We start from the raw sequence: 24,201 nt of genomic DNA, 5'->3' as shown, positions 1-24,201 counted from the left end.
TGGATTAACTCTGTGTGGCAAGACTGGGCACAGATGATAGGAAATATTTTACTGTACATTGTGACATAAAAAAAAATTGGGTTTACATCCACTTTAATGATTGGTAAGCTGCAATGCCACTGTCTCCTCCGTCTTCAGTCGCGGTGGGGGGGGGGGGGGGGGTCGCCGCGGGCCTGCCCCCCCCGGTGGGTGGCACCCGGGGCGGCCCGCCCCCCCACTTAGTACGCCTCTGGCAATATATTACATTTTTGTAGGGGTCAATACTGCTTTAGGAGGAATCAAGTACTATGTGGGCCATTCATGTTCATGGAGAGCCATTGGATGACCCCATTGCGTTGTCTGCTGCCCGATAACCAGATTTAGCCTGCTAAACATATATTACATCATTTCCACAAACAGGTTTAGGTAAAAGAAATTTTATTCATGTATAAACATGGAATTTTTCCTGGAGGTTATGAGAACAGATAACATTTAACATGAAAATAAAGCAGGAGGTGATATTTTCCCACTTACAGCTGGTATTTTGGTTCCTCATTGTGCCCAATATGGCAGCTAACAAAGAGCAATGGGCTGCACAGCAAAGTTACACACATGCCAAATATTTCGATTGTTGGTATTTTACATACATAGCTTTCCATAATGTAACTGCTTCTGTTTGTGGTCCTTTAAAAACAGCAGAAACTTTTTGTTAGAGACATAGGTGACATTATAGGGGCATATCATAATGTGTAACATTAAAATCCAAATATCTTTTTCCAAGTAGTTATATTTAAGAATGTTTTATTTTTATTTTTTACAGACTAATGTATGGGCTTATTTAGTGAGGCAATTCACACAGCATTGGTGGTACACAAGGTGCAACAACCCTTAAAAACCAGACATTACAGTGATCAAAGATGCATTCTGACTGGTGGCCAAGGGACACTCAGCTCTGCCCTATAAGCAACCTCCATTTTGTGATTTCCATTACTGACCAATATTAATAGGGAACAGTAACCAGTGAAATGTATAAGTAAAATTAAGGAAGTATTGAAGGAAAATATGAATGGAAGGAATGAACTGATACTTAATATGGAACAATAAATATGAAAAAAATGAACTGTAAAGTAAACCTGTACTTAAAGTGGAGGTTCACCCAAATAACATGTATATAAGATCATATTCTTTATATTTCCAACATGTACAGTATGCCCCTTTTTTTTTGGCTCTACATACCTTAATATGGCTATTTTCCACCCGGCTTCCAGGTACTCACTCCCGCGGGAGTGGGCGTTTCTATGCAGAGGCGCAATGTCACCTGGGACTTCGCCCAGATGATTGACGTCCTTGAGAAAATTTTACCCCCGCGCCCTCCTATTGCGTAGGCGCGTCACGAGAGTCACAGAATTTCCGAAAGTAGCCGAACTGCGAGTCAGCTCTAAACGCGCCTGCGCAGTCAGCTCTAAACGGCTCCTAGTCGGTGCGCAGGCGCCGTGTAGAGCTGACTGCGCAGTCGCCGTGTAGAGTTGACTCGCAGTTCGGCTACTTTCGGAAACTCCGTGACTCTCGTGACGCGCCTACGCAATAGGGGGGCGCGGGGGGGAACTTTTTCCCAAGGACGTCAATCGTCTGGGCGAAGTCCCAGGTGACATTGCGCCTCTGCATAGAAATGCCTACTCCCGCGGGAGTCAGTACCCGGAAGCCGAGTGGTAAATAGCCATAATAAGGTATGTAGAGCCAAAAAAAAAAAAAGGGCATACTGTACATGTTGGAAGTATAAAGAATATGATCTTATATACATGTTATTTGGGTGAACCTCCGCTTTAATAAAGGACGTAAACCAATACCAGCACAGAACTGCATCCATCTGGAGGTGACTTTTAGTATCCTCAGGGTCACCAAGACCCTCTGTTATGCAAATAATGCCCCCCTCCCCCCATTTACCCAATAGTCAAATATGTAGTCACTGCTAAGGACCCATTCACACTTTGGCGTTCAGGGCAAAGCACGTCTGTGAAAAATGCACCAAAATGCACACTGAGCTTGCAGTACCATTCTTAATGGCACCCCAAATACAGGCAGGATTCATGTGTTTTGTTGTGTGTTTGCTGCGTGTCAAAACGTGCATCGCAAAAAAACAGGCTAGGCTGCCAAAAAAAGGGACGTGAGCTACTTTGGCGTATTTGTCGCATGTCCCATTCAAGTGCCCTGTTTGCCAAAAAACGTGCTACTAAAATGCGACACGTCACACAAACATGAATGTGGGCTATATGTACTAGTGTCACTCTAACCTGTAGCACACTTTGTTTTCCCTGGTGGAGGGGGGGGGGGGGTTAGGAAAGATAAAACATTTTTTTTACACCAAGAAGAATCAGCACCAGGGACACATCATATTAAATGTAAGTTATGTCCCTTGTGCTGATTTCTATCTTTGTCATTTAGGCTAAACTTAGGCTGGCAATACATTATAAAGAAAGACTATTGTGCAGCGCTCTGTAGGCTTTATCCAAAGTATAGTGATATTATAAGAGCAGACAGTTGAGACCATATTGGATGAATAGTCAGGGAATATTATTTTATTAGAGGCAAATCAGGTTGAAACAAGGTTAAAATAGTAGATGCATAAAACGATGGTATAAATAGTGTGTAAAATATGTGATAATATGTGATAATATATGTGATAATATGTGATAAACCAACCAACCACTGGTGACCTCAGAGATTGTAGGGGTTAACATCAACCGGAGGGCTCGCTGGTGCAGCATGGGGGGCGCCAGTAACCATGCTGGGGTGGTGGAAATCCAGTGCAGTGGGAGGGGTCCCAAAGGCTGCTGGCTGGTGGTGGAGGTGTGGTTACGTCCAAAGTAGGTGGTGCCGCGGTTGGTAGGACGAAAAGCCGATTGTACCAGAGCTGGAGAGGGTGAGATAGAGCTCTTGGCCAGGCTAAGCCGGTGGGACCCTCTCCAGCTCTGGTATAATCGGCTTTTCGTCCTCCCGCCAACCACGACACCACCTACTTTGGACGTAGCCGTGCACTTCCACCAGCAGTCTTTGGGATCCCACTCTGGATTTCCATCTCCCCAGCATGGTTACTGGCACCCCCCATGCTACACCAGCGAGCCCTCCGGTTGATGTTAACCCCTCTAAGCTCTGAGGTCACCAGTGATAACGTTGATTTATCACATATTTTACACACTATTCATACCATTGTTTTATTTATTTGCTATTTTAACCTTGTTCCAACCGGATTTGCCTATGATGAAATACATTTTCCCTGACTATTCATCCAATATGGTCTGAACTGTCTTACAATATCACTGTACTTTGGATCCAGACTACAGAGCGCTGCACAATAGTCTTTCCTTGTTCATTCCACATTGTTCCAGTGTTTGCCAGCTGCACTGGGCTTGATCCACCACCAACTACGGGATTGCCTTACACAATTTTTCTAGGTATGACCTTATATTATGTGGTTTTGGTAAATTTAACAAGAAAATAGTATAATGTATGGCCAGCCTTATGCTTGGTTCTAAAGCCTAAATATTTTTTACCTTAATGCATTCCCTGCATTAAGGTAAAAAAGATTTTAGGTAGCAGTATCATATATATATATACATATATATATAGTCCTCACTCGATCCAGCTCTGTGCCCGTCTGTAACGGCTTCCCCCCTCTCTCTTCCTGGTCTCAAAGGCTTCACTGAGGCAGTGGGAGCCATTGGCTCCTACGGCTGTCAGTCAAATCCTGTGATATGATAGCAGGGGCGAGGCCAAGCCACACTGTTTACATGTCCATGGACGCATCAGCATGGCTCAGAAGTCTGCAGGGGTGCCTCCACAGCAAGCAGCTTGCTCTGGGGGCACACTAGGAAGAGGAGGAGCCAGAAGCAACAACGCAGGACCAGAGAAGAGGAGGATCGGGGCTACTCGGTGTACTTCAATTGCACAGAGCAGGTAAGTATGTCATGTTTGTTATTTTTAAATAAAATGTAAGACTTTAAATTCAAGTAAAGTGGGGAAGTGTAAGAACAAAAAGAAGGCGTTTTACTGTTGTCTTTCTCCCTGGTGTAGAGTGTCGTGCTCGCCCCCTCCCTTGGACTACAGGATGGTCAGGAGGCTCTCTACATTGCAGATAGAGAAAGGAGCTGTGTGTTAGAGAGCGTCCTGACTCTCTTGTAGTCCAAGGGAGGGAGCGAGCACGACACTCCACACCAGGGAGAAAGCCTCGCATTACGGTGGTGAGTTACAGACAGAAGAACAGGAAGTGAGGATTTCTCAGAAGAAATAAGGACATTTAAAAGCAAAATCGAAGGATGAGGTAAGTGAAGGAGGACTGCACTAAGATAAAGGAAGCTATTTAGGAAAAAAAATTGTACCTTTACAACCTCTTTAAAGTGCTACTAAACCCAGGACCCTGCATTTATGATATCTGGTCTCCCAGAGTACACAGAACATGGAAATGCAATTTTTTTGTAAATATAAACTGCTAAATACATTTTCTCATCAGCAGTTTATAGCAGTCTTGTGACTTCTATCAGTGTCTGGTTAAGGCTTGTAGGAGGAGTTTTCATTCTACTTTGACTGTCCTGTGAGGCTGCAAGACCCTTGTTCCACTGTCTGAACAGTGCTGATTGGCCCTGTGCCAATCTCTAGAAATACACAAACTGAGCATGTGCAGAGTGCCCCCAAGGCTCTGTTCTTTCAGCATTGGGACCCGTAAGAGAAGGGGAGAATCAGGAAAGACAGGATCAAACAGGCTTTTTACACAATGCAGAGGATTAACCTCTTAGGCCTCGTACACACGGCCGAGTTTCTCAGCAAAAACCAGCAAGAAGCTTGCTGTTTTGTTTTGCAGAGGAAACCGGTCGTGTGTACACTTTTCAATGAGGAAACCGCCGAGGATCTCGTTGGGCCAAAAAGAAAGCATGTCTTCTTTTTCCCCGACAGCAATGGGAAAAATTGGCTCGCCGAGATCCTCGGCGGCTTCACAAGGAACTTGACGAGCAAAACGATGTGTTTTGCCCGTCGAGTACCTCGGACGTGTGTACGGTGCCTAAGGCTCCACAGTGAGTATAACAAGCATGCTTTACTGCATTAACAGACTTTTTTTGATTTTACTGTTTGGGTTTAGTAACACTTTAAAAGCCGCATTCATTTTTGTTAACACAGGATACAACACAAAACTGCTGTACTGAGAATAGAAGTGCCAAGTCATAGCTCAAAGATAAAGGAAATAGATTATTTAGCCTTAACATATCCAATTGTGGCAAAATATTCTGGAAGATGCTAAGAAAGAACAAAATATTTATTAAACATTAAAAAAGGGACTTTAAAAAAGCAATTACCATGTCATGTCAAAGTGAAAAAATCAACTCCACCCAAATCTTTCAGATTTCTTGGGGCAGGATTATATCCCATATTGGGTCTTTTTTGTGAATGAACACGCTCCTCTTCTCCTATTTGGACACGTCCTTTTCACTTGTGCTACCTCTGTTACTGGTTTGATTTCTCTTCATTTATATCTCTAGGGCAGGGATATGGAATTAGCGGACCTCCAGCTGTTGCAGAACTACAAGTCCCATGAGGCATAGCAAGACTCTGACAGCCACAAGCATAACACCCAGAGGCAGAGGCAGAGGCATGATGGGACTTGTAGTTTTGCAACAGCTGGAGGTCCGCTAATTGCATATCCCTGCTCTAGGGAATTCACTGGGACCATGATACATTATTTCAGAAGTAGAACATTTTGGATGGAGCTGCTCTTTAGGCAGAAAAGAAGAGAGAGGAAAGAATGTAACATGCAGTCCATAAAAACAAAATGACAATAAGTTATATTTCTCAATATATATACACATATATTTATATATTTATAGATATATAAAAATTTACAAATAGAATAACCATTTTATAATAGCTTACAACGTGGACTGCTTGGGCGGCAGGAAAAATAAACACATTTTCTAGCAGCTCCACTCTGCACATTTAATAACCAAAGGCAAACAAGTCTTTTATTTCAAGCGTCAATACCTAGTGACGTATTGTCCTTCGCAGACAAGTAAATCGGATGCTGAGATTGAATAGGTAAAAAGGAACACACAGGCTGTTGGTTAGACAGATGCTAAGCCTGCCCGGCCTCTGGAACTTGCCATGAAATTCATACTAACAGTCTACTGTGCAAATTCAAAATGAAAAGGCACTAAATTTAGACGGCACTGAGAGGTGACACTTTTGTCCTGCACGGTCCGGGTAATGCAGTCTGCCTGTCTCCGGTTTTGTGCTCCTTCCCAACATGGTAAAGTTAAATGACTCCTGATGGCAGCTGTTGGTGACTTTTCCATCCTCTAAGGCTTTGGGTTTGTGGCATGACTCCAGGAATGTGTGATGCAGGCTGTAAGGCCCTACTGTAAACAGCTTAAAGAAAAACAACATTAACTCCATCAGCTTCTCCTTACCACAGTAAACCAAGGGGCGGAATATCCTCTGCCCTCCCTAATTCTACGTCCTTCCACTCCTGCTCAACAGGGTGCAGACACAAGCTGTATCAATCCGAATCCAGCGCCAGCCCACCATCTTGTCCAACATAGTTAGTGCCCGTACATACGACTGTTTTGGTTTACACTCTGATATCCATTGTCTTTTGTCCACCCCTCGGCAACCATTGGTTGTGCTACCTTGAGGGTTGCATTTGGTCTCAAAAAAGTATTGCTTTAAGGGTCCTGTGAGTGTCTGAATTTCAGACAAGACAGAAACAGTCTTCCCCCGAATATCTATTGCCTGTCGTTTATCAGTTACCCAGATGTTTATGCTATCACACACTGACTGTTCTCCCCTTCTCGAAAGGCTAATGGAATCGGACCCCTGTGCCCGTTTCACCCGTGAAGTCCTATTTGCTGGCTCTGACTGTGCAATGTTCTCTTCTGCCAAGAACAAAAGGGGAGGTCCAGAGGGCTCCTGATTGGACAGAGCCACTCTTGAGGAATACAGGTTCCATTCTTTACCCGTCATTTCAGGATATGTAGTTGCCAAGTCTGGGAAGATCCCTTCATGGAGTCCGTCAGTGAAGTTATAGGTTTCCTGCAATTGGTCTGACGTGAAGGAGGAATTGTTGGGGCCATAATCCCGATCAGTGTTCTGGTTTTGGAAAGGGGCAGCGTTGATGGCACAAAGGTATGAGATCACCATGACATAAAGGCGGAGGAGCATTACTTAATCCACCTCAAACAACTGCGAAGAGACAAAAAAAGACACTGTCAGAATGCATGTGTAAAGACAATCTGCTTTTTTGCACAGTCAGCATATTGAAAATGGACATTTCAGTTATTAGTGGACTAAATCACTAACTGCTTTCATATAATACCTTTGGTGAGGCAATGTAAGCCCCACATGTTCACTTTAGTCTCTAAGATGCATAGGAAACTAGTGGGTGTAGCAGCTTTCATTCCAAAGTAATATATTGAATTTGGATGAAGATACCCTTCTTATCTTAAAAGAACTACATTCAGGCCTACAAACAAAAATGAAAGCACCCGAAACCTCAAATAAAACATTTTACTATGTATTTCAGTTCTCAAGTCACACAATTTTACCATAACTAGGTAGAAATCCATATTGTCCATTATCCATATATATCCTTATCAGCAAACATTTTGAAATAAAAAAAAGGAAAAAGAATAAGAATATTACAGAAACATAGGGGGTTATTTACAAAAGGAAAATCTACTTTGCACTGCAAGTGCATTTGAAAGTGCACTGAAAGTGCAGTCGCCGTTGATCTGAAAATAAAAAACTGCATTTTAGCTTGCACATGATTGGATTATAAAATCAGCAGAGCTTCCCCTCATTTCAGATCTACCTCTCAGATTTACAGTGACTGCTCTTCCAAGTGCACTTGTAGTACAAAGTGGATTTTCCTTTCGTAAATAACCCCCATTATGTTTTACACAATGTAATTATGAATACATAGACCAAGAGAAGAGGCATTGTCTATACTGCTTGCAGTTACATCTTAGAATACATAATTATTTATTTATATATCAAAGAAGCATAAGGTTCTGTTAAAGTGGAATATTACTGGATGAAGGCAGTAAAGAGCCTGTACTTATCTTAAAGTGCTGTCCTGCCACCTGGCCACCCAATACAGCCTACAGACAACCTTTGAACAAGTGTGTATGGTGGCTTTCTACAAAGCAGCACTCCACGCCAATGACCAGATCCAAGAGCTACAATGTGGGTGCAGAAAGGTCCTAAGCTCCCATACCTTATTCAATTTTCCTAGATTTAACAAAACCTTCTAATATAAGGTCAAACCTAAGCACTTTCAATTTATATTTAATCAGGCAAGCCCCCGCACTACATAGTTGAAGGTAAATCTAAAGGAAATTTAATGGGACAATTGTATAATGTATGGCCAGCCTTATGTTAGTTTCAATGTAGTAGCAGGGGAGTATATTGTAAGGTAAAAACAGGCTCCCTACCATGCCATCTATCCCCTGAACCTGTTGCTAGGGCTGATGGACTAAAAAAAGTAATTTAAGGGCAAGGAACTATATATATGGGTTTAAGTTGGCCTGTTGTGAGAGAAATATGGTCTGCCATTCTAACTTCTTTAACCCCCTTGGCGGTATTCCCGAGTCTGACTCGGGGTTACATTTTTTTGCTGCGATCGGTAACCCTGAGTCAGATTTGGACTTGCCTCGCTGAATCCACAGGCAGTGTTTACTTACCTTGTCCCTGGATCCAGCGATGCCACCGCGCTGTGTGAGCGAGCGGGTGCTCGCTCGATTCACACAGTGTCCTCCTGTGCCGCCGATCTCCATTCCCTGCGATGTTACGACGCACAGGGGCGGAGAACGGTGCCAAATTCAAAAACGTAAACAAACACATTACATACAGTATACTGTAATCTTATAGATTACAGTACTGTGTGTAAAAAATACACACCCCCCTTGTCCCTAGTGATCTGCCCAGTGCCCTACATGTACTTTTATATAATAAAAACTGTTCTTTCTGCCTGCAAACTGTAGATTGTCCATAGCAACCAAAAGTGTCCCTTTATGTCAAAAATGGGTTTAGAGCAGCTAGAAAACAGCGATAATAAATTATAATCACTTGCAGAATTGTGCGATAGCGATTTGTGGGGAAATTCGTCATAAAAAAATAAAAGTAATGACAGCGACAATTCTGCAACTGAGCAAATTTCAGTGATTTTGAGTTGATTACATTATTGAATAATTTTTATTATAATTATATTATTATTTGTTATAATTATTTATAATTATTTATTATATTATAATTTATAATTTTGTTTTTAAAAAAAATTCATACCCGGGATGCCTACTAGACTCTTGTTTGGTCAGATTTAAGTGAGTTATTCCTAAGAATTACAGGCCTACAGTATAAAACGCACCTAAAATCTGAAATAATCATACCGCTAGGGAGGTTAAAGCACATTTTCAACTGTAGTTTAAATCTTTGGAAATTCAGCCTGAAGGTTTTTCCTTTTAAGCAGCTCTGGCATTAATACTGTATTTGCTGGCGTATAAGACTACCTTTTACACTTAAAAAAACTGGGCAAAAAGCAGGGGTCGTCTTATACGCCGGGTCAGCTGCTCGGCTGCCTGCTGGATGTGCGGTAATACCGCTTAGCCAATCCCGGTGAGCGATGTATTCAAATGAATACAGAGCCTGCTCAGATTGGAGTAACAACCTCTGGCAATCCGAGTGCCTACATACAGTAGCCTGCTCGGATTGGCTTTGAGAGTCAAAGAGGTGTCAGCTGATGATGTTACAGCCTCTGCCAATCCAAGCAGGCTTTGTATTAATTAATAGAATACATCACTCGCCGTGATTGGCTCCATCTCCAGCAAGAATGAAGAATATGGCTCCAGAAGAAAGAAAATGTGAAGCATCGGAATAGGGGTTGTCTTATACGGTGAGTACAAGCAAAAAATTCTTAAAAAACTGCAAAATTAGGGGGTCGTCTTATACGCCTGGTCGCCTTATACGCCGGCAAATACGGTACTTACCTGCAAACGAAAGCTGCTCACTGCAGTATCTCTTCTTTGCTACAAGAAGTTCTCAGTCTTCAAAGTGAAATGATCCTTACCATCCCTTAAACTGGAAAGACAGAGTGCAGGCCATCATAGTCCCACGGCTCAAGTCCTGACCCTTCCTACACTCAGGCCTCGTACACACGACCGAGTTTCTCGGCAAAAACCAGCAAGAAACTTGCTGCGATTTTTTTTTTTTGCCGAGGAAACCGGTCGTGTGTACATTTTTCGACGAGGAAACTGTCGAGGATCCCGTCGAGCCAAAAAGAGAGCATGTCTTCTTTTTCCTCGACGGGAATAGAGAAACTTGCCTTGTCGAGTTCCTCGACAGCCTAACAAGGAACTCGACAAGGAAAAAAAGTTTTACCATCTGTACAACATTGGTTATAGAACAAGTAGACTTATAATATATGTGCATTTTAAATTAAGTGATCTGTGTTACATCTTCCTAAATGCCAACTATTAATGCCGGCATTCTCCAGACAGACTGTGGGAAAATCTTGCATCTGCAAATGTGCTGCTTTAGGGTAATAGTACATTGTGAACTGTACTAATTAACCAGCTTTAGAAACACATATTGACCACATACCCTCAGCTCACATCTGTTCATCTGCTTGCAGATGGTTTCCAGAGCAGAAAATACAATTATAAATCATAAGGATTAAAGGCTTCATTTTAGGGGGGAACACAAATGGAATTTAATTATTATTTAACACTTCTTAATGGATATCAGTTTCAGTAACTTTGTAATAAAAAAAAATATTGATATAAGTAAATTAGCTAGAATTCTTATTTCTGATGACATTTGTTGGAGACCTGCTGGAATGCTATAGGAGAAACTTCAGGCAATTACTGCTTGGATGTCCTAATCAGTGGTTACTGGCTAGCTGATTATGCCACATGTAATTCCAGTAAGTCTCCAGCAGATGTCTTCAGTGCAACCAAGTAGATATTGAGTTGTTTCACTGTCACTTCTGCAAAATACTTAATTACTTTGGTACCATATTAACAATATAGATAGAAAACATCTTAAAGTGGACCTTCACTGTGAGAAAGTACTGTATTTTTATCCCTCTGGAATTTAGAAAATGTATTTTTTTTCATCCTTCACTAATATTGTAGTCCAGCCTGCCCCATGCCTCCATTCACGCCTAGGTGAGAAGGATGTCCCCCTGTTCCTGAAGCCTCCTAGTGAACCTTGCTGCATTTCTTTCAATCATCCTTTATTTGATTTTAAACAACAAGGAAAACAGAGATTCACGAGTACAATCCAAAGAAAAGAAAAAGGAAAAAGAAACCAAACCCGAGGGGTATTCCTCTGGTTTAACCCCCTTTGATCACATATAACAGGAATATCCATTTAATTACCCATGGAAAGAAAACAAACATTTCAAAAACCATTTCCCCATCAAATTATTCTTCATTTATAACCAGGGGAAGGAAAAACAAATTACATTTTAAATGTTCTTATCCCTGTTTCTTTCCCCTCCCTCACTCCTCAAAAGTCGGGGCTCTCACCCTAATAACACCTTTATTATCCCGTTTCGGTTTCGTCCCCTTCATAGTGGGAAACCAAAATCCCGCCATGATTGGGACATTTCCCCTGTATCTCCTTGTTTACTTTACTTGACCCCCCCCAGTCCCTAACCCATCCCCAATACCCATTAAACCCCCCAAAAAAAAAAAGAAAAAAAAAAAAGAAGAGCAATGCCCCTGCCTGTCTCCCCCCCACTGACCCAGCAGCAGTCATCCCACCTTCAGTCTACATCCATCAAGGCTTTCCCCTCCTCCGAATATCTGAATATGTTCCATTCCGCCCACGTTTCCAAGTAAACCCTCCGCTTCTGCCTTGAGGTCCATACTAGGTCCTCCATTCTATTCAAGTTTTCCACTCTATTAAGCCACATCTTACTGCTTACTACCTTGCTGCATTTCATCCGAGGTCAGCTGCTAGAAACTGGAAGAGCCGTTAGCTTCCAGTGACACAGGAAAGGAAAATGGCATCCCGAGACCCAGCCTCTGGCAATAGATCGAAGCAGGGCAACCCTTCTGGGCAAATATGTTTATTTAGGACACCCCAGCAAGAGGTGCATGGGGAATATAAAAAAAAAAAAAAATGAATCCGTTATTGTTAAAGCAGCATTCTCCAATCAGAAGCTGGCACAGTTCGGTACACAATTAACCAATAATGCTTCAAACTATAGAAGGGGAGAATATTTAACAAGAACAGCCACACAGTCATCCTATCATTAAATAGGAACTCTAGTCTTTAGAAAAACTTGTTTGTACTGAGGACATATAAAGGTTACCACTGTTGACCTTTGGAAAAAAGTAAATTCATTGGCTTCAGTACTTTTGGAATTGCTGACAAGGTACAAGTTTGTAGTTTAAAGTGTATGTCAAACCAATGGCTGTCTTAAAGCAGAAATAAACTGTAATAGCCAGATTCAGAGAGAGTTAGGCCGGCGTATCAGTAGATACGCAGACCTAACTCGGAATCTGCGCCGTCCTAATTTATAAGTGTATTCTCAAACTGAGATACACTTAAACCTAGCTAAGATACGACAGCCTGCGCCATCGTATCTTAGGGTGCAATATTTAGGCTGGCCGCTAGGTGGCGCTTCCGTTGAGTTTGGCGTAGAATATGTAAATGACTAGATACGCCTATTCACGAATGTACGTGCGCCCGTCGCAGTAAAGATACGCCGTTTACGTACGGCGTTTTCAGGCTTAAAGTTATTCCATCAAATAGCTGGACTAGTCAATGTTAAGTATGGCCGTCGTTCCCGCGTCGAAATTTGAAAATTTTACGTCGTTTGCGTAAGTCGTCCGTAATTAGGGCTGGACGTAATTTACGTTCACGTCGAAACCAATACGTCCTTGCGGCGTACTTTAAAGCCATGCACACTGGGAAATGTACACGGACGGCGCATGCGCCGTTCGTAAAAAACGTCAATCACGTCAGGTCACCCCCCATTAACATAAAACACGCCCCCTCATCCTAATTTAAATTTGGCGCGCTTACGCCGACCCCATTTACGCTACGCCACCGTAAGTTAGGAGGCAAGTACTTTGTGAATACAGTACTTGCCTCTCTGACTTAAGGCGGCGTAGCGTAAATACGATACGCTACGCCGCCTTAAAGTTGCGGCGCTCTCTGTGAATCTACCTAATAGATTTAACAATTTAAAAAAAGTCACATTGGTTGTGGTCTCAACCAAACTGTCAAACCATCCAATGACTGGTGTCATAACTGATCACATTTGCAGTATCATGACAGTTGAAGATCAAACAGAGACCAAGATTGCAACTTCCTTGGCTGAAAACGATATGAGGTTTTAGTTGCGCCCAGCGCAGAATTTGAACCACATGCAAAATGGTTCTAAGGGTATAATTTATGAGGCATATGCTCAACTGTTGGGTACACTCGTATAGAGATGTGAACCCCTACCTGTTAAAACATTGTAAAACCATTATTTTTTGTTTTAAAAGCTGCATAAAGGGATTAGAGAGCTAAGGGTGAAAACTGCATTTAGAAGGGAAAATAACATTTAGAAGGGAAATCGAAGGAAAAGGTAAGTGAACCAACAATGAACTAGCTTAAAGGAACCTGTTTAGAAAATAAAAGACAAACCTTTACAACCCCTTTAATAAAAATTTCAGGTCGCAGGGAACCTTTACTAAAAGCAATTAATGGTTATAAAAGTTCTACCTTACAGACAGCTAAAAAGAACATTGGTGTCATGCACTAGACATGTGCACACTGAAATATTTTGTTTTGGAATTTAGTTTTTGCCTGAAAAATACATTTATTTAGTTACTCCCGAAATTTGTTTTTATTTATTTAATTTAAAAATGCATTCGTCCGAAAATCCAAATTAATTAAGGTCGAATCTGTCATTGAAGGCTTATGGTGTCTGTTAAATGTTCTAAGAAGATTCGATGGAGCAGCTAAACTGTACGACGCTGCAATCGTACATTTCCAGACGAATGTTCCGCCTACAAGCTATAGAAGAATTATAATGTTGTATGACTAGTAATAATTATATTTATAAATTATTATTACTAGTCAACCAACATTAAAATTCTCCTATAGCCTATGGGCGGAGCATTTGGTCCGGAAATGTACGACTGCGGCGTCGTACAGTTTAGCTGCTTGTCGAATCTTCTTAGAACTTTCTACAGACACCATAAGCCTTTAATGACAGATTAGACGTTTGTATGTTTTTCGCCACTTCGTCGAATCTTCGTCGTTCATGTCGAATGGTCTACCCCAACACTGCCTCTATAATGTCGAATCTTTCCTCTCTATGTCGAATCTTTCCTCTCTATGTAGAATAATCTTGGACTAATAGAGTTAAGGTTAGGCACATTCGACCACAGGTTCGATAGACACAGATTGCTATTGTCAGCATCATGTCGAATCTCATATCTATATTGAACTGTTGTAGCAACGAAAATGAAAATAAATCATTTTTTTTTATGTTGGATCTTTCAGATTTCAGATTTTGCGCGTTCGTTTTGTTTGTTAAAACAATAACGAAAATACCTGAAATTCGGACAAAAATTCACTTGGACAAAAACGAATGCACATGTCTATCATGCACCTGGTTTTGCCAAGTGGGTTGGCCCTGGAATGATGTGGGTACCATCAAATAGTATGTAAATTAGCCACTGGTCAAGGAACCTCTAAAAACTCCATGGAGGAACCCTAGGATCCCACAATACCCTAATTGAGAATGGCTGCTCTAGAAGAAACCACTTGAGTTTGTATTGTCATTGTGCTAGGAGTTAAAATGAGATTATCGCCCATAGCCAAAGGCACAGCCGGGACTGTGGTGTGCAGTGGTCTAATACAATGAAAAGGTTAGATGCCATGTCTAATTCAGGCTGTGCATAGCAGGAGAAAGTACATGAAATTTAGACATCTGAAGCTGACATTAGCACAATCTTCTCACTTATCTAGAGACAGCTATTACGTCATTGTGTCCACCTGTGTACTGCTAAATGACTTTCTCGGAAGCAGCAAATTGTGACATTTTCAAAAGTAACAATCATCAAATAGGACAACAATTATGTCCTGCTTTTAGCATGTTCACTTGTCACATTCTTTGTGAAGTTGGGCTCTTTCAGGCACAATAAAGGATCTTCCCTTGCAGCTCTGCTCTTCCTAAAATAGTTTGCTTTCTTACACAACAATTAAGTCAAATCCGTACTTGACTGGAGCTGCTGGGTCTCGACCTGCCGTTCTGCTCACTAGTAGGACTCTGTAAGCCTGTTAATCCCAAAACACAGATGGGGAAAGCCTAAAGCCCCATACACACTATCAGTTTTCCTGATGGTTTTCTCTTCAGGTTTACCAAAACCATCTAATATGAGGTCAAACCTTAAGCGTTTCCATTTGAATGCAATCAGGCAGGTCCTTGTACAACATGGTTTTGGTAAACCTGAAGAGCAAACCAGCAGGAAAACTGATAGTGTGTATGGGGCTTAACAAGTGGGAATTGAGGCTTGTCTAGAAACTCCATTTCTGGCAACAGGCCAAACAATAATAGTAATATTTTCTTTTCACCTTTGCCTATGTACATTGGTGTGCTTCTCAGTCTCTTAAAGGAGAACTCAGACCAAAGAAATACTGTATTTATCGGGCTATAACGCGCCCCGACGTATAGCGCGCACCCCCGAACTTGAAGGAAGATTCCTTACAGTTTGGATGCCCCTCATCGGTGTCTTGCCCGTCGTCTATCGCGTCCTGCCCATCGTCCATCGCGTCCATCGGCGGCCTCGTCCGGGCCGGCGTCCGTCTGCGGCCATCCCCGCTCGATCCCCGCTTCCCGCGCTGTGTTCGAACCACTGCGCCGACATATACCGAGCGGAGTACACTAGGGTATAGTCGGGCGGGCTCGGCTCCTCTCACGTAAAGGACGTACAGGACGCACAGGACGTGACCGCGAGAGGAGCCCAGCCTGCCCGACTATACCACAGTGTACTGCGCTCGGTATATGTCGGCGCAGTGGTTTGAACAAAGTGCGGGAAACGGGGATCAAGCGGGGATGGCTGGATGGACTTGTGTCTTTTTTCAACCCGACTAACTATGTAACTATGTAATCCCGGTGAGCGATGTATTCAAATGAATACAGGGCCTGCTCAGATTGGAATAACAACCTCTGCCAATCTGAGCAGGCTACATACAGTTGCCTGCTAGGATTGGCTTTGAGAGTCAGAGAGGCGTAGGTTGATGATGTTACAGCCTCTGCCAATCCAAGCAGGCTTTGTATTCATTAATAGAATACATTGCTCGCCGTGATTGGCTCCAACTCCAGCAAGAAGGAAGAAGATTTAGGCCTCGTACACACGACCGAGAAACTCGACGGGCGAAACACATAGTTTTCCTCGTCGAGTTCCTTGTTAGGCTGTCGAGAAACTCGACAAGCCAATTTTCTCCATTCCCATCAAGGAAATAAAGAACATGCTCTCTTTTTGGCTCGTCGAGTTTCTCGACAGTTGCCTCGATGAAAATGTACACACGACCGGTTTCCGTGGCAAAAAAATATCTCCCAGCAAGTTTCTTGCTGTTTTTTGCTGAGAAACTCGGTCGTGTGTACGAGGCCTATGGCTCCAGAAGGAAGAAATATGAAGTGTCGGAAGCCTCGGAGGGGGGGGGTTGTCTTATACAGTGAGTACAGGCAAAAAATCTTTAAAAAAAAATTGAAAATAGGGGGTCATCTTATACGCCCGGTCGCCTTATACACCGGCAAATACAGTAATTAATATTACAATGAGTTTTGAACATCAGCACATTATAATGACTAGCAGTTGTACATAATGACACAGGCTGATTATGCCTTATAACACACAATATAACACACACTGACATGCACTTTGATGCCTTTCACAATCGATTTTTACACCGGGACCACTGTCTGCGATCTTTCAGCAGAACCAGGACCAGGCTGTCTAATGAATGAACCCAATGATCTCACTCAGTACAATGTCCACGCTGGCAAAGAAGGAAGAACAGATGCACTGAAGGTATTTAGATTAAGCAAGTTAGGATGCATCTTGGACGCTTAAGGTCCACATTTAGTTAAACGCTAAGGGTTAAATAAGCCCAAGAATCTAGAAATAATTCTAAGATGGGAATATAACTGTAAATATAAAATACAAATCATGGAAATTTCATAAAAAAACATTACTAGGTTTCTTTGATTAAAAAAAAATACCACAGATGTAACAATGTGCTACAGATTGCTTAGGACTGCAAAGACTGCTCATTCTACTACATGTGAGTAAAGACATTTTCCACTGGTTAGCTACAGGGGTGTGCTACCACACTTTTCACTAATTTATTTGTGTATTTATTTATTTGTTAAATATTTTGAAAACCATTTATTATTTTCCTTCCACTTAACAATTATGTGCCACTTTGTGTTGGACTATCACATACAGTCCCAATAAAATACATTTACCGTATATACTCGAATATAAGCTGACCCAAATATAAGCCGATGCACCTAATTTTACCACAAAAAAAATGGGAAAACATATTGACTCAAGTATAAGCCTAGGGTGGGAAAAGGCAGCAGCTACTGAATAAACAATGCCCATCTATACTATCTGTTAGAGGTGTTAAAGTATATCTCAATTTGTTTCACCATCAGGCATTTACCAACCACCCGCGGGTAAATTCACAAGCTCAAAGTTCTTAGCATGCTTTAAAAGATCTTTACAGTTTTTTTTTCATTTTAACAATATCCTTAAAGTGGTTGGAAAACTCTTACAGATCACTTTAACCTACAGGTAAGCCTAGATGAAGGCTTACCTGTAGGTGCAACAAATATCTCCTAAACCTATACGGTTTAGGAGATATTTGCAAAAGAAAGGCACCGATGTCTACGGCGCATGCGTCGTAGACAACAGTGCGCAGGTGCACTGAGGGTGCCGTTTCTAACGGTGATCGTGCATGCGTGGGAGTGATGTCATGGCCGGAGCCGCGATATGCGGAAGAGACTCGTGAAGAGATGGCGCAGACAGAGGAGGTGACCGAGCACCGCTGCGGGGGCTTCGATCTCAGGTAAGTACTTCATAATGAGCTAGTATGCTATGTAGTGGTGCAACGGATCACCTTTGATCTGTGATGCAAACGGGTCACCCCCTTCGGATCGGCACACTATGCGACCCGCGGATTGGAAAGGTCGCGGCTTCGGCCTAGCTCCGGAGCTGCCGCCATCTTGGTACACCCGGTGGCGGCCCTCCTCTCTGTTTACACCCACAGCGGAGGAGGAGCCCCGCGCTCTAGGGACACACACGCCACTGTCTGAGGTCTGTAAGGGGGACTGGCAGTAATATTGATGAGGGGTCTGCACTGAGGGGTTACTGTCTGCCTGCACTACTGGGGGTTACTCTGTCTGCCTTCACTACTGAGGGTTATACTGTCTGCCTGCACTACTGGGGGTTACACGGTCTGCCTGCACTACTGGGGGTTACACGGTCTGCCTGCACTACTGGGGGTTACACCGTTTGCCTGCACTACTGGGGGTTACACTGTCTGCCTGCACTACTGGGGGTTACACTGTCTGCCTGTACTACTGGTGGTTACACTGTCTGCCTGTACTACTAGGGGGGGGGTTGCACTGAGGGGAGTTACTGTCTTTTTTTTTTAAAGTGTAAATTTTATTGTACATGTTCACAGCATAACACAGGAGCTTAATACAGTACACATTTTCATATCTCATGGAACATAAGGAGTCACATCGTCATTATAGTACATCATGTACACAGTATTCGCCAAGGATATTCCTTGTATTCATTTTCCTTTTTTTTTCACAACCTATCCCTGTCAACCTTAACAAGGGATAAACCAAAACTGATACCGACAGCGCAAAAAAAAAAAAAAAGGGGGGGGGGGGAAAACCTCCTTTTATTATTATTCTGGTATTAGCAATGAGGGGGAGAAGGGCTATCCCTTCCTGTATCCCCTAGGACCGTGTTCTATCTAATCCGGCCTCCAGTCAGTTAGCCAGTTCCCACATTATGAGTTTTGGCCCACAAATCACATCATACTCTTAAACTTCTACATCTCCCGAGACCTTCTCAATCCATCCCGCCCACACCTTCTCAAATTTTTTCGGGCAGCCTCTAGCCGCGTATGTCAGCTTGTACATTGGCAGTGCGTTATTCACTATTTTCCTCCAACTCTGCAGAGACGGGGGGGGATGGTTTTCGCCAGTTCATGGCCAGAGCCTTTTTAGCGTAACAGAACAGTATTCTTAACAGTGTTTTCTTTGGTACAGATAATTGGAGTTACTGTCTTTAATACTGTGGGGGGTGTCTGCACTGAGGGGGGTTACTGTCTTTACTACTGGGGGGGGTGCACTGGGGGGTGTCTGTACTAAGGGAGGGGGGTGTACTACTGGGGTGTCTGTACTGAGGGGGGATCTGTCCTGAGGGGGGGACTATAGTTGGTGGGGGGTGACACCATTTTTTTTTTGCACTGGGTGACACCAACCCTAATGACGCCACTGCAGTGGGGGAGATGTGGATATTACAGTGGGAGGGGGATGTGGATATTACAGTGGGGGGGGGGGGGAGATGTGGATATTACAGTGGGGAAGTTTTTTTTTTTTGCTGATCCGAAAAATGATCCGATCCGTGACTCTGATCCGATTAACGATCCGAACCGTGAGTTTTTTGATCCGTTGCACCCCTAATGCTATGCATACTAGCTCATTATGCCTTTGCCTTGCAAGATGTTTTTTTTAAGAGGGTTTACTTCCTCTTTAAGGCTGCAGTACAGCAATTCAAAAAGAAGTACCCATATGTGTGTTGAAGACAATGATGTAAAATTTTGGGTTCAATCCTTACTGAAGACAACTGCAAGATAAACACTGCAAAACCACATAATAAAAAACAGATACCCTGTGTAAAAATAGCTTAATATCTAGACTGCCAAGAGAGATTTCTCACTGTTTGCAGGCTGTCCTCTGCATCCTGTGCCAGACCTTCAGAAAGCTTTGTTCCTCTGTAGATACTTAAGTACCTGATCTCAAGGCCAATGCCTCCCACTCTATACCAGTTGTATATAACAATCATGACAATTGATATCGAAACACAGATCCCGGCCTCTGACTCCACAAAATACAAATAGAAAAAAATTAATTTGGCCATATGCTGGTAGGTTATGACTGAATGAAACAAAGAAACAAACAAAAAAAACTGAAAGGAAAGTTGTGAGCTGCCGGGAAACTTTTAAAAGCCAGGCTAAGACATTCCCCGCCCTGCAGCGCACCGTTTGCTTACGTGCGACTGTTCAAAGCTGAAGTCTAATCTGCTTATACTTTCTCTTCCCCCCTTCTCCTCCATCATCAACATGGTAATGACATTTTAAAATAAAACCTTCCAATTTTATTGTGTAACTTATTTTAGACCCAGTGATGTTATTACTGGGTCTTTGTACTTTTTAATGCAATGAAGGCAAGTCATAACTGGTGGGAGAGACCAGCAAGGTGCTATACCTGGATTCCTGAAAACATCCAAGCACCTTGACTCAGTACTCTTTTCAAGAGACCTCAGCCCTGGTGCAAGATTTGGACAGGGTGTTGGCAGCAGTTATACAAATATTAAAATGCCTTGACAATCGCATGCCAGTCTGCAGAAGTGAGAGTAATACTGTATTTGCAAATAGACCACCCTTGGCAATGCCAACATGTAATGCTGATTAGGGATGAGGTTCAGTTTCAACATAACCATGGTTTCCCATAGACTTTGTGTGTTCGTGGACCCAGCAAATTAATGCAAGCATTTGCCACAGTAGCCATAATGCACTGCCTGGTCTTCAAACTTAAAGTAATACTAAACACACAGGCCCGGATTCAGGTAGCCTTTACGCCGGCGTATCTATTGATACGCCGCATAAGTGCTACGAAGCGCCGGCGTATCTTCTTTCTGTATTCAGAAAGCTAGATACGCCACATTTCCCTGAGATCCGACCGGCGTAAGTGTCTTACACCGTCGTATCTTAGGCTGCATATTTACGCTGGCCGCTAGGTGGCGCTTCCGTATATTTACGCGATGAATATGCTAATTAGGTAGATACGCCGATTCAGAAACGTACGTCCGACGGCGCATTTTTTTACGTCGTTTACGTTAGGCTTTTTCCGGCGTAAAGGCGTATCCTATGTTAAGTATGGACGTCGTTCCCGCGTCGAATTTTGAAATTTTTACGTCGTTTGCGTAAGTCGTCCGTGAATGGGGCTGTGTGTAATTTACGTTCACGTCGAAAGCATTGGCTTTTTGCGGGTTAATTTGGAGCATGCGCACTGGGTTAATTTCACGGACGGCGCATGCGCCGTTAGTCAAAAACGTCATTTACGTGGGGTCATGTTTTATTTACTCAAAACACACCCACCTCTTCACAATTTGAATTAGGCGCGCTTACGCCGGCAGATTTACGCTACGCCGCCGTAACTTAGGGCGCAGGTTCTTGGTGAATACAGAACCTGCCTCACTAATTTACGGCGGCGTAGCGTATCGGAGATACGCTACGCCCGCATAAAAATAACCAATTCTACGTGAATCTACCCCACAGTGTTTAATTTACATTGTCCCTTCTATTTCTGTATATGGATGAGAGCACTTTATTTATTTTAATAAAAAAACAACAACAACATCTAAGTACCTTTTTCCTAATCGATATACAGTTGTCACATGACCCAAATGTTTCCCAGCCTATCTGCAGGGAAACAAGCAGGAGGAGCTTCTAGTCCTCTGCTGTTGGTAACGTTAAAAAAAAAACAGCCTTTGGAATACAGAGTAAAATATATAAATAATTAATATCAATAAACTGTTATAAATTGTCTTACAAATATATACAGTATTTGATATTGAATCTTTATTTTTTGGCACTAACATGGTGTGGGTGGATTTGTGCCAGTCGCAGGCCATGTCACGACCTTCCAACCTGTGTCTTAGCATAACAGGGTGGTGAAGCCTCCATTAATCTACATGAAATATCTCCCCCTATTGTGTTTAGCTAGTTAGGAGGCATGGAGGAGTTGGGAGGGAGTGGGCTGTCATTTACCACTGTGTATACCCCCACATGTGTGACTCTATAGCCACATGGGCTGCTCAGATGTGACAGGGAGTAAATGCTTCGCATAGAAACTCACTGAAAACTGAGCATGTGCAAAGTTGCCACCACAGCTGAAAAAAACATAGCTGAATTGGGGACATAGACAGAAGGTAGAGATAAAGAACAGCAGGATCAACCAGTTTTTTTTGCAGAATACAGAAAATTAATCTCATAGTGACTGAGTATGAACAGCATGTAATACACCATTTATTGATGTGGGTTTAGTGACACTTTAAGGAGAAGTATCGCCAAAGCTATTTTGGACAGACTTCTTTGGTTTACAGGAGTAACAGTGTTGAAGACAATAATGTCAAATTTTTGGGTTCAAACCTTACTGAAGACTGCAAAGTCCCTAGCTGAATTGCACGCTCCAGTTTTAGTAAATCGATCCCAACGTGTCCAAACAAGGACCTTTATATCTGTATTAAAAGTTGTTAAAATGAAAATAGGCATTCCAAGTGATATGATCAAATTAATGTTTTTACAGGATTTAGTGCTTTTAGTGGTTTTCATCTACTTGGACAAATTATGCTTAAATTCTTTGAATTGCAGTGCTAGGGAATGTTGCTGGGGTATGCCCAACCCGTGTGTACAGATCTGTACACCAAAACATTTTTTTTAAAGGATAAGTTCACCTTTGGGAACATGTTACATGTTCCACCCATTTTTAGGGTGGAACATGTAACATGTTCCTGCTCCTGAAGCTCTCCCCATCCCTCCCAGTGACAGGGAGACAGGGATCTTCTCCCTGCACCCGTTGTCACAATTTCATAAAAGTTCAGTGATCGAATGCCTTCAAGTCCCATCAGCCTTTGCGGCTGATGGCTTGTAGTTCTCAATGAACTGCAAAAGACGCCAGTGAGCGCTCTCGTAGTCCAATAAGCTTCCGAAGTAACTGCTTTTCTGTATCTGAGGTATGGCCAGACAGCTATACTTACAGAGGAGCCGGACGTGATCTGCCGATCGTGGGTGCAATCTTTACAGGCTCCTAAGACAGAAAAATAGTAAATGCTCATTTTTTACCTACAAAAAAGTTAGCATTTTTTTTTTTTTAAAAGGTGAATTTATCCTTTATTCCTGAGTGTGGCTCGGGGTGAAATTTCAGTACCATAAGCGGTAACCCCGAGCCACAGCGATTGCATCGATGGATCCTGAAAGAGGTGACTTATCTTGTCCCTGGGATCCCGCAATGTACTGCCGCTGTGTCCGGCAGCTGGATCTTCCGCCTGATGCTCTGTGTGTTCCGGCTTCCCTTCCCTGCGAGCATCACTACGCAGGGGGGTGGAACCGGCGGCAAATTCAAAATGTATAAATCGCAACACACACAATACATTGTAATCTTATTGAATTACATTACTGTATCAAATAATTTGACCTCAGTTTGCCCCCCAGTGCTTTGTCCAGTGCCCTTGCCTGCAGTTTTGCTGTACTTTCTACCTGGAAACTAGAGAATGATCATGGCATCAAAAAAGTGTGCCTCTACCTGCTGGAAAACAGTGATAGTGATACAGAATCGCTTGCAGAATTGAGTGATAGCGATTCGTGGTAAATTCGTCATCAGACACAGATAGTGATTTCAGCGATGATCCTGCGGCTGGGCTCAGTGATGTGCGGACTTGGTGCTCTATTGACTGCGGTGCGGATCATGCAGCGCCCCCAAGATTCCCATTTGCTGGAGCACCTGGTATCAAAGTGGATGTTGAAGATGACAACCCCTTGGCATATCTCCAACTATTTTTGACCCTTGAGATTATTGGAAAAATAGTTAGGGAGACAAACCGGTACCAGGAGCAACAAGCTGCTACGCATCAGAGGTTTTCAAGGAGCAGAAAGTGGGAACCAGTGACCAAAGAGGACATTTTGGAAATTTCTGGGTCTAATAATTCTTTAGGGAGTTGTGGGGAAACCCCTGCAGAAGTGGTATTGGACAACCAATAAATTATTAGCCACTCCATTCTTTGGCACGGTCATGTCAGAGTACAAATTTTCCCTGGTAATGAAATATTTGCACCTTGAAAATAATGAAGAATTTAATGAAACTAC

General features: G+C 42.7%; 1 protein-coding gene across 2 annotated transcripts in view; it reads right to left on the bottom strand.

Moving 5' to 3' along the window:
• Nucleotides 1-5,791: 5,791 nt before the first annotated feature.
• NTF4 (neurotrophin 4) overlaps nucleotides 5,792-24,201 on the bottom strand; it is a 177,707-nt gene continuing 159,297 nt past the window's right edge. For both annotated transcript variants that reach the window (XM_040325733.1, XM_040325734.1), the window contains exon 2: nucleotides 5,792-7,203. In XM_040325733.1, the coding sequence (XP_040181667.1) occupies nucleotides 6,475-7,182 (708 nt within the window). In that variant the 5' untranslated portion in view covers nucleotides 7,183-7,203 and the 3' untranslated portion in view covers nucleotides 5,792-6,474. The remainder of the gene's footprint in view (nucleotides 7,204-24,201) is intronic.

This window comes from Rana temporaria, chromosome 10, assembly GCF_905171775.1.
Source record: "Rana temporaria chromosome 10, aRanTem1.1, whole genome shotgun sequence".
Lineage (NCBI taxonomy): Eukaryota > Metazoa > Chordata > Amphibia > Anura > Ranidae > Rana > Rana temporaria.
This window is presented reverse-complemented; position numbering and strand designations above follow the sequence as displayed.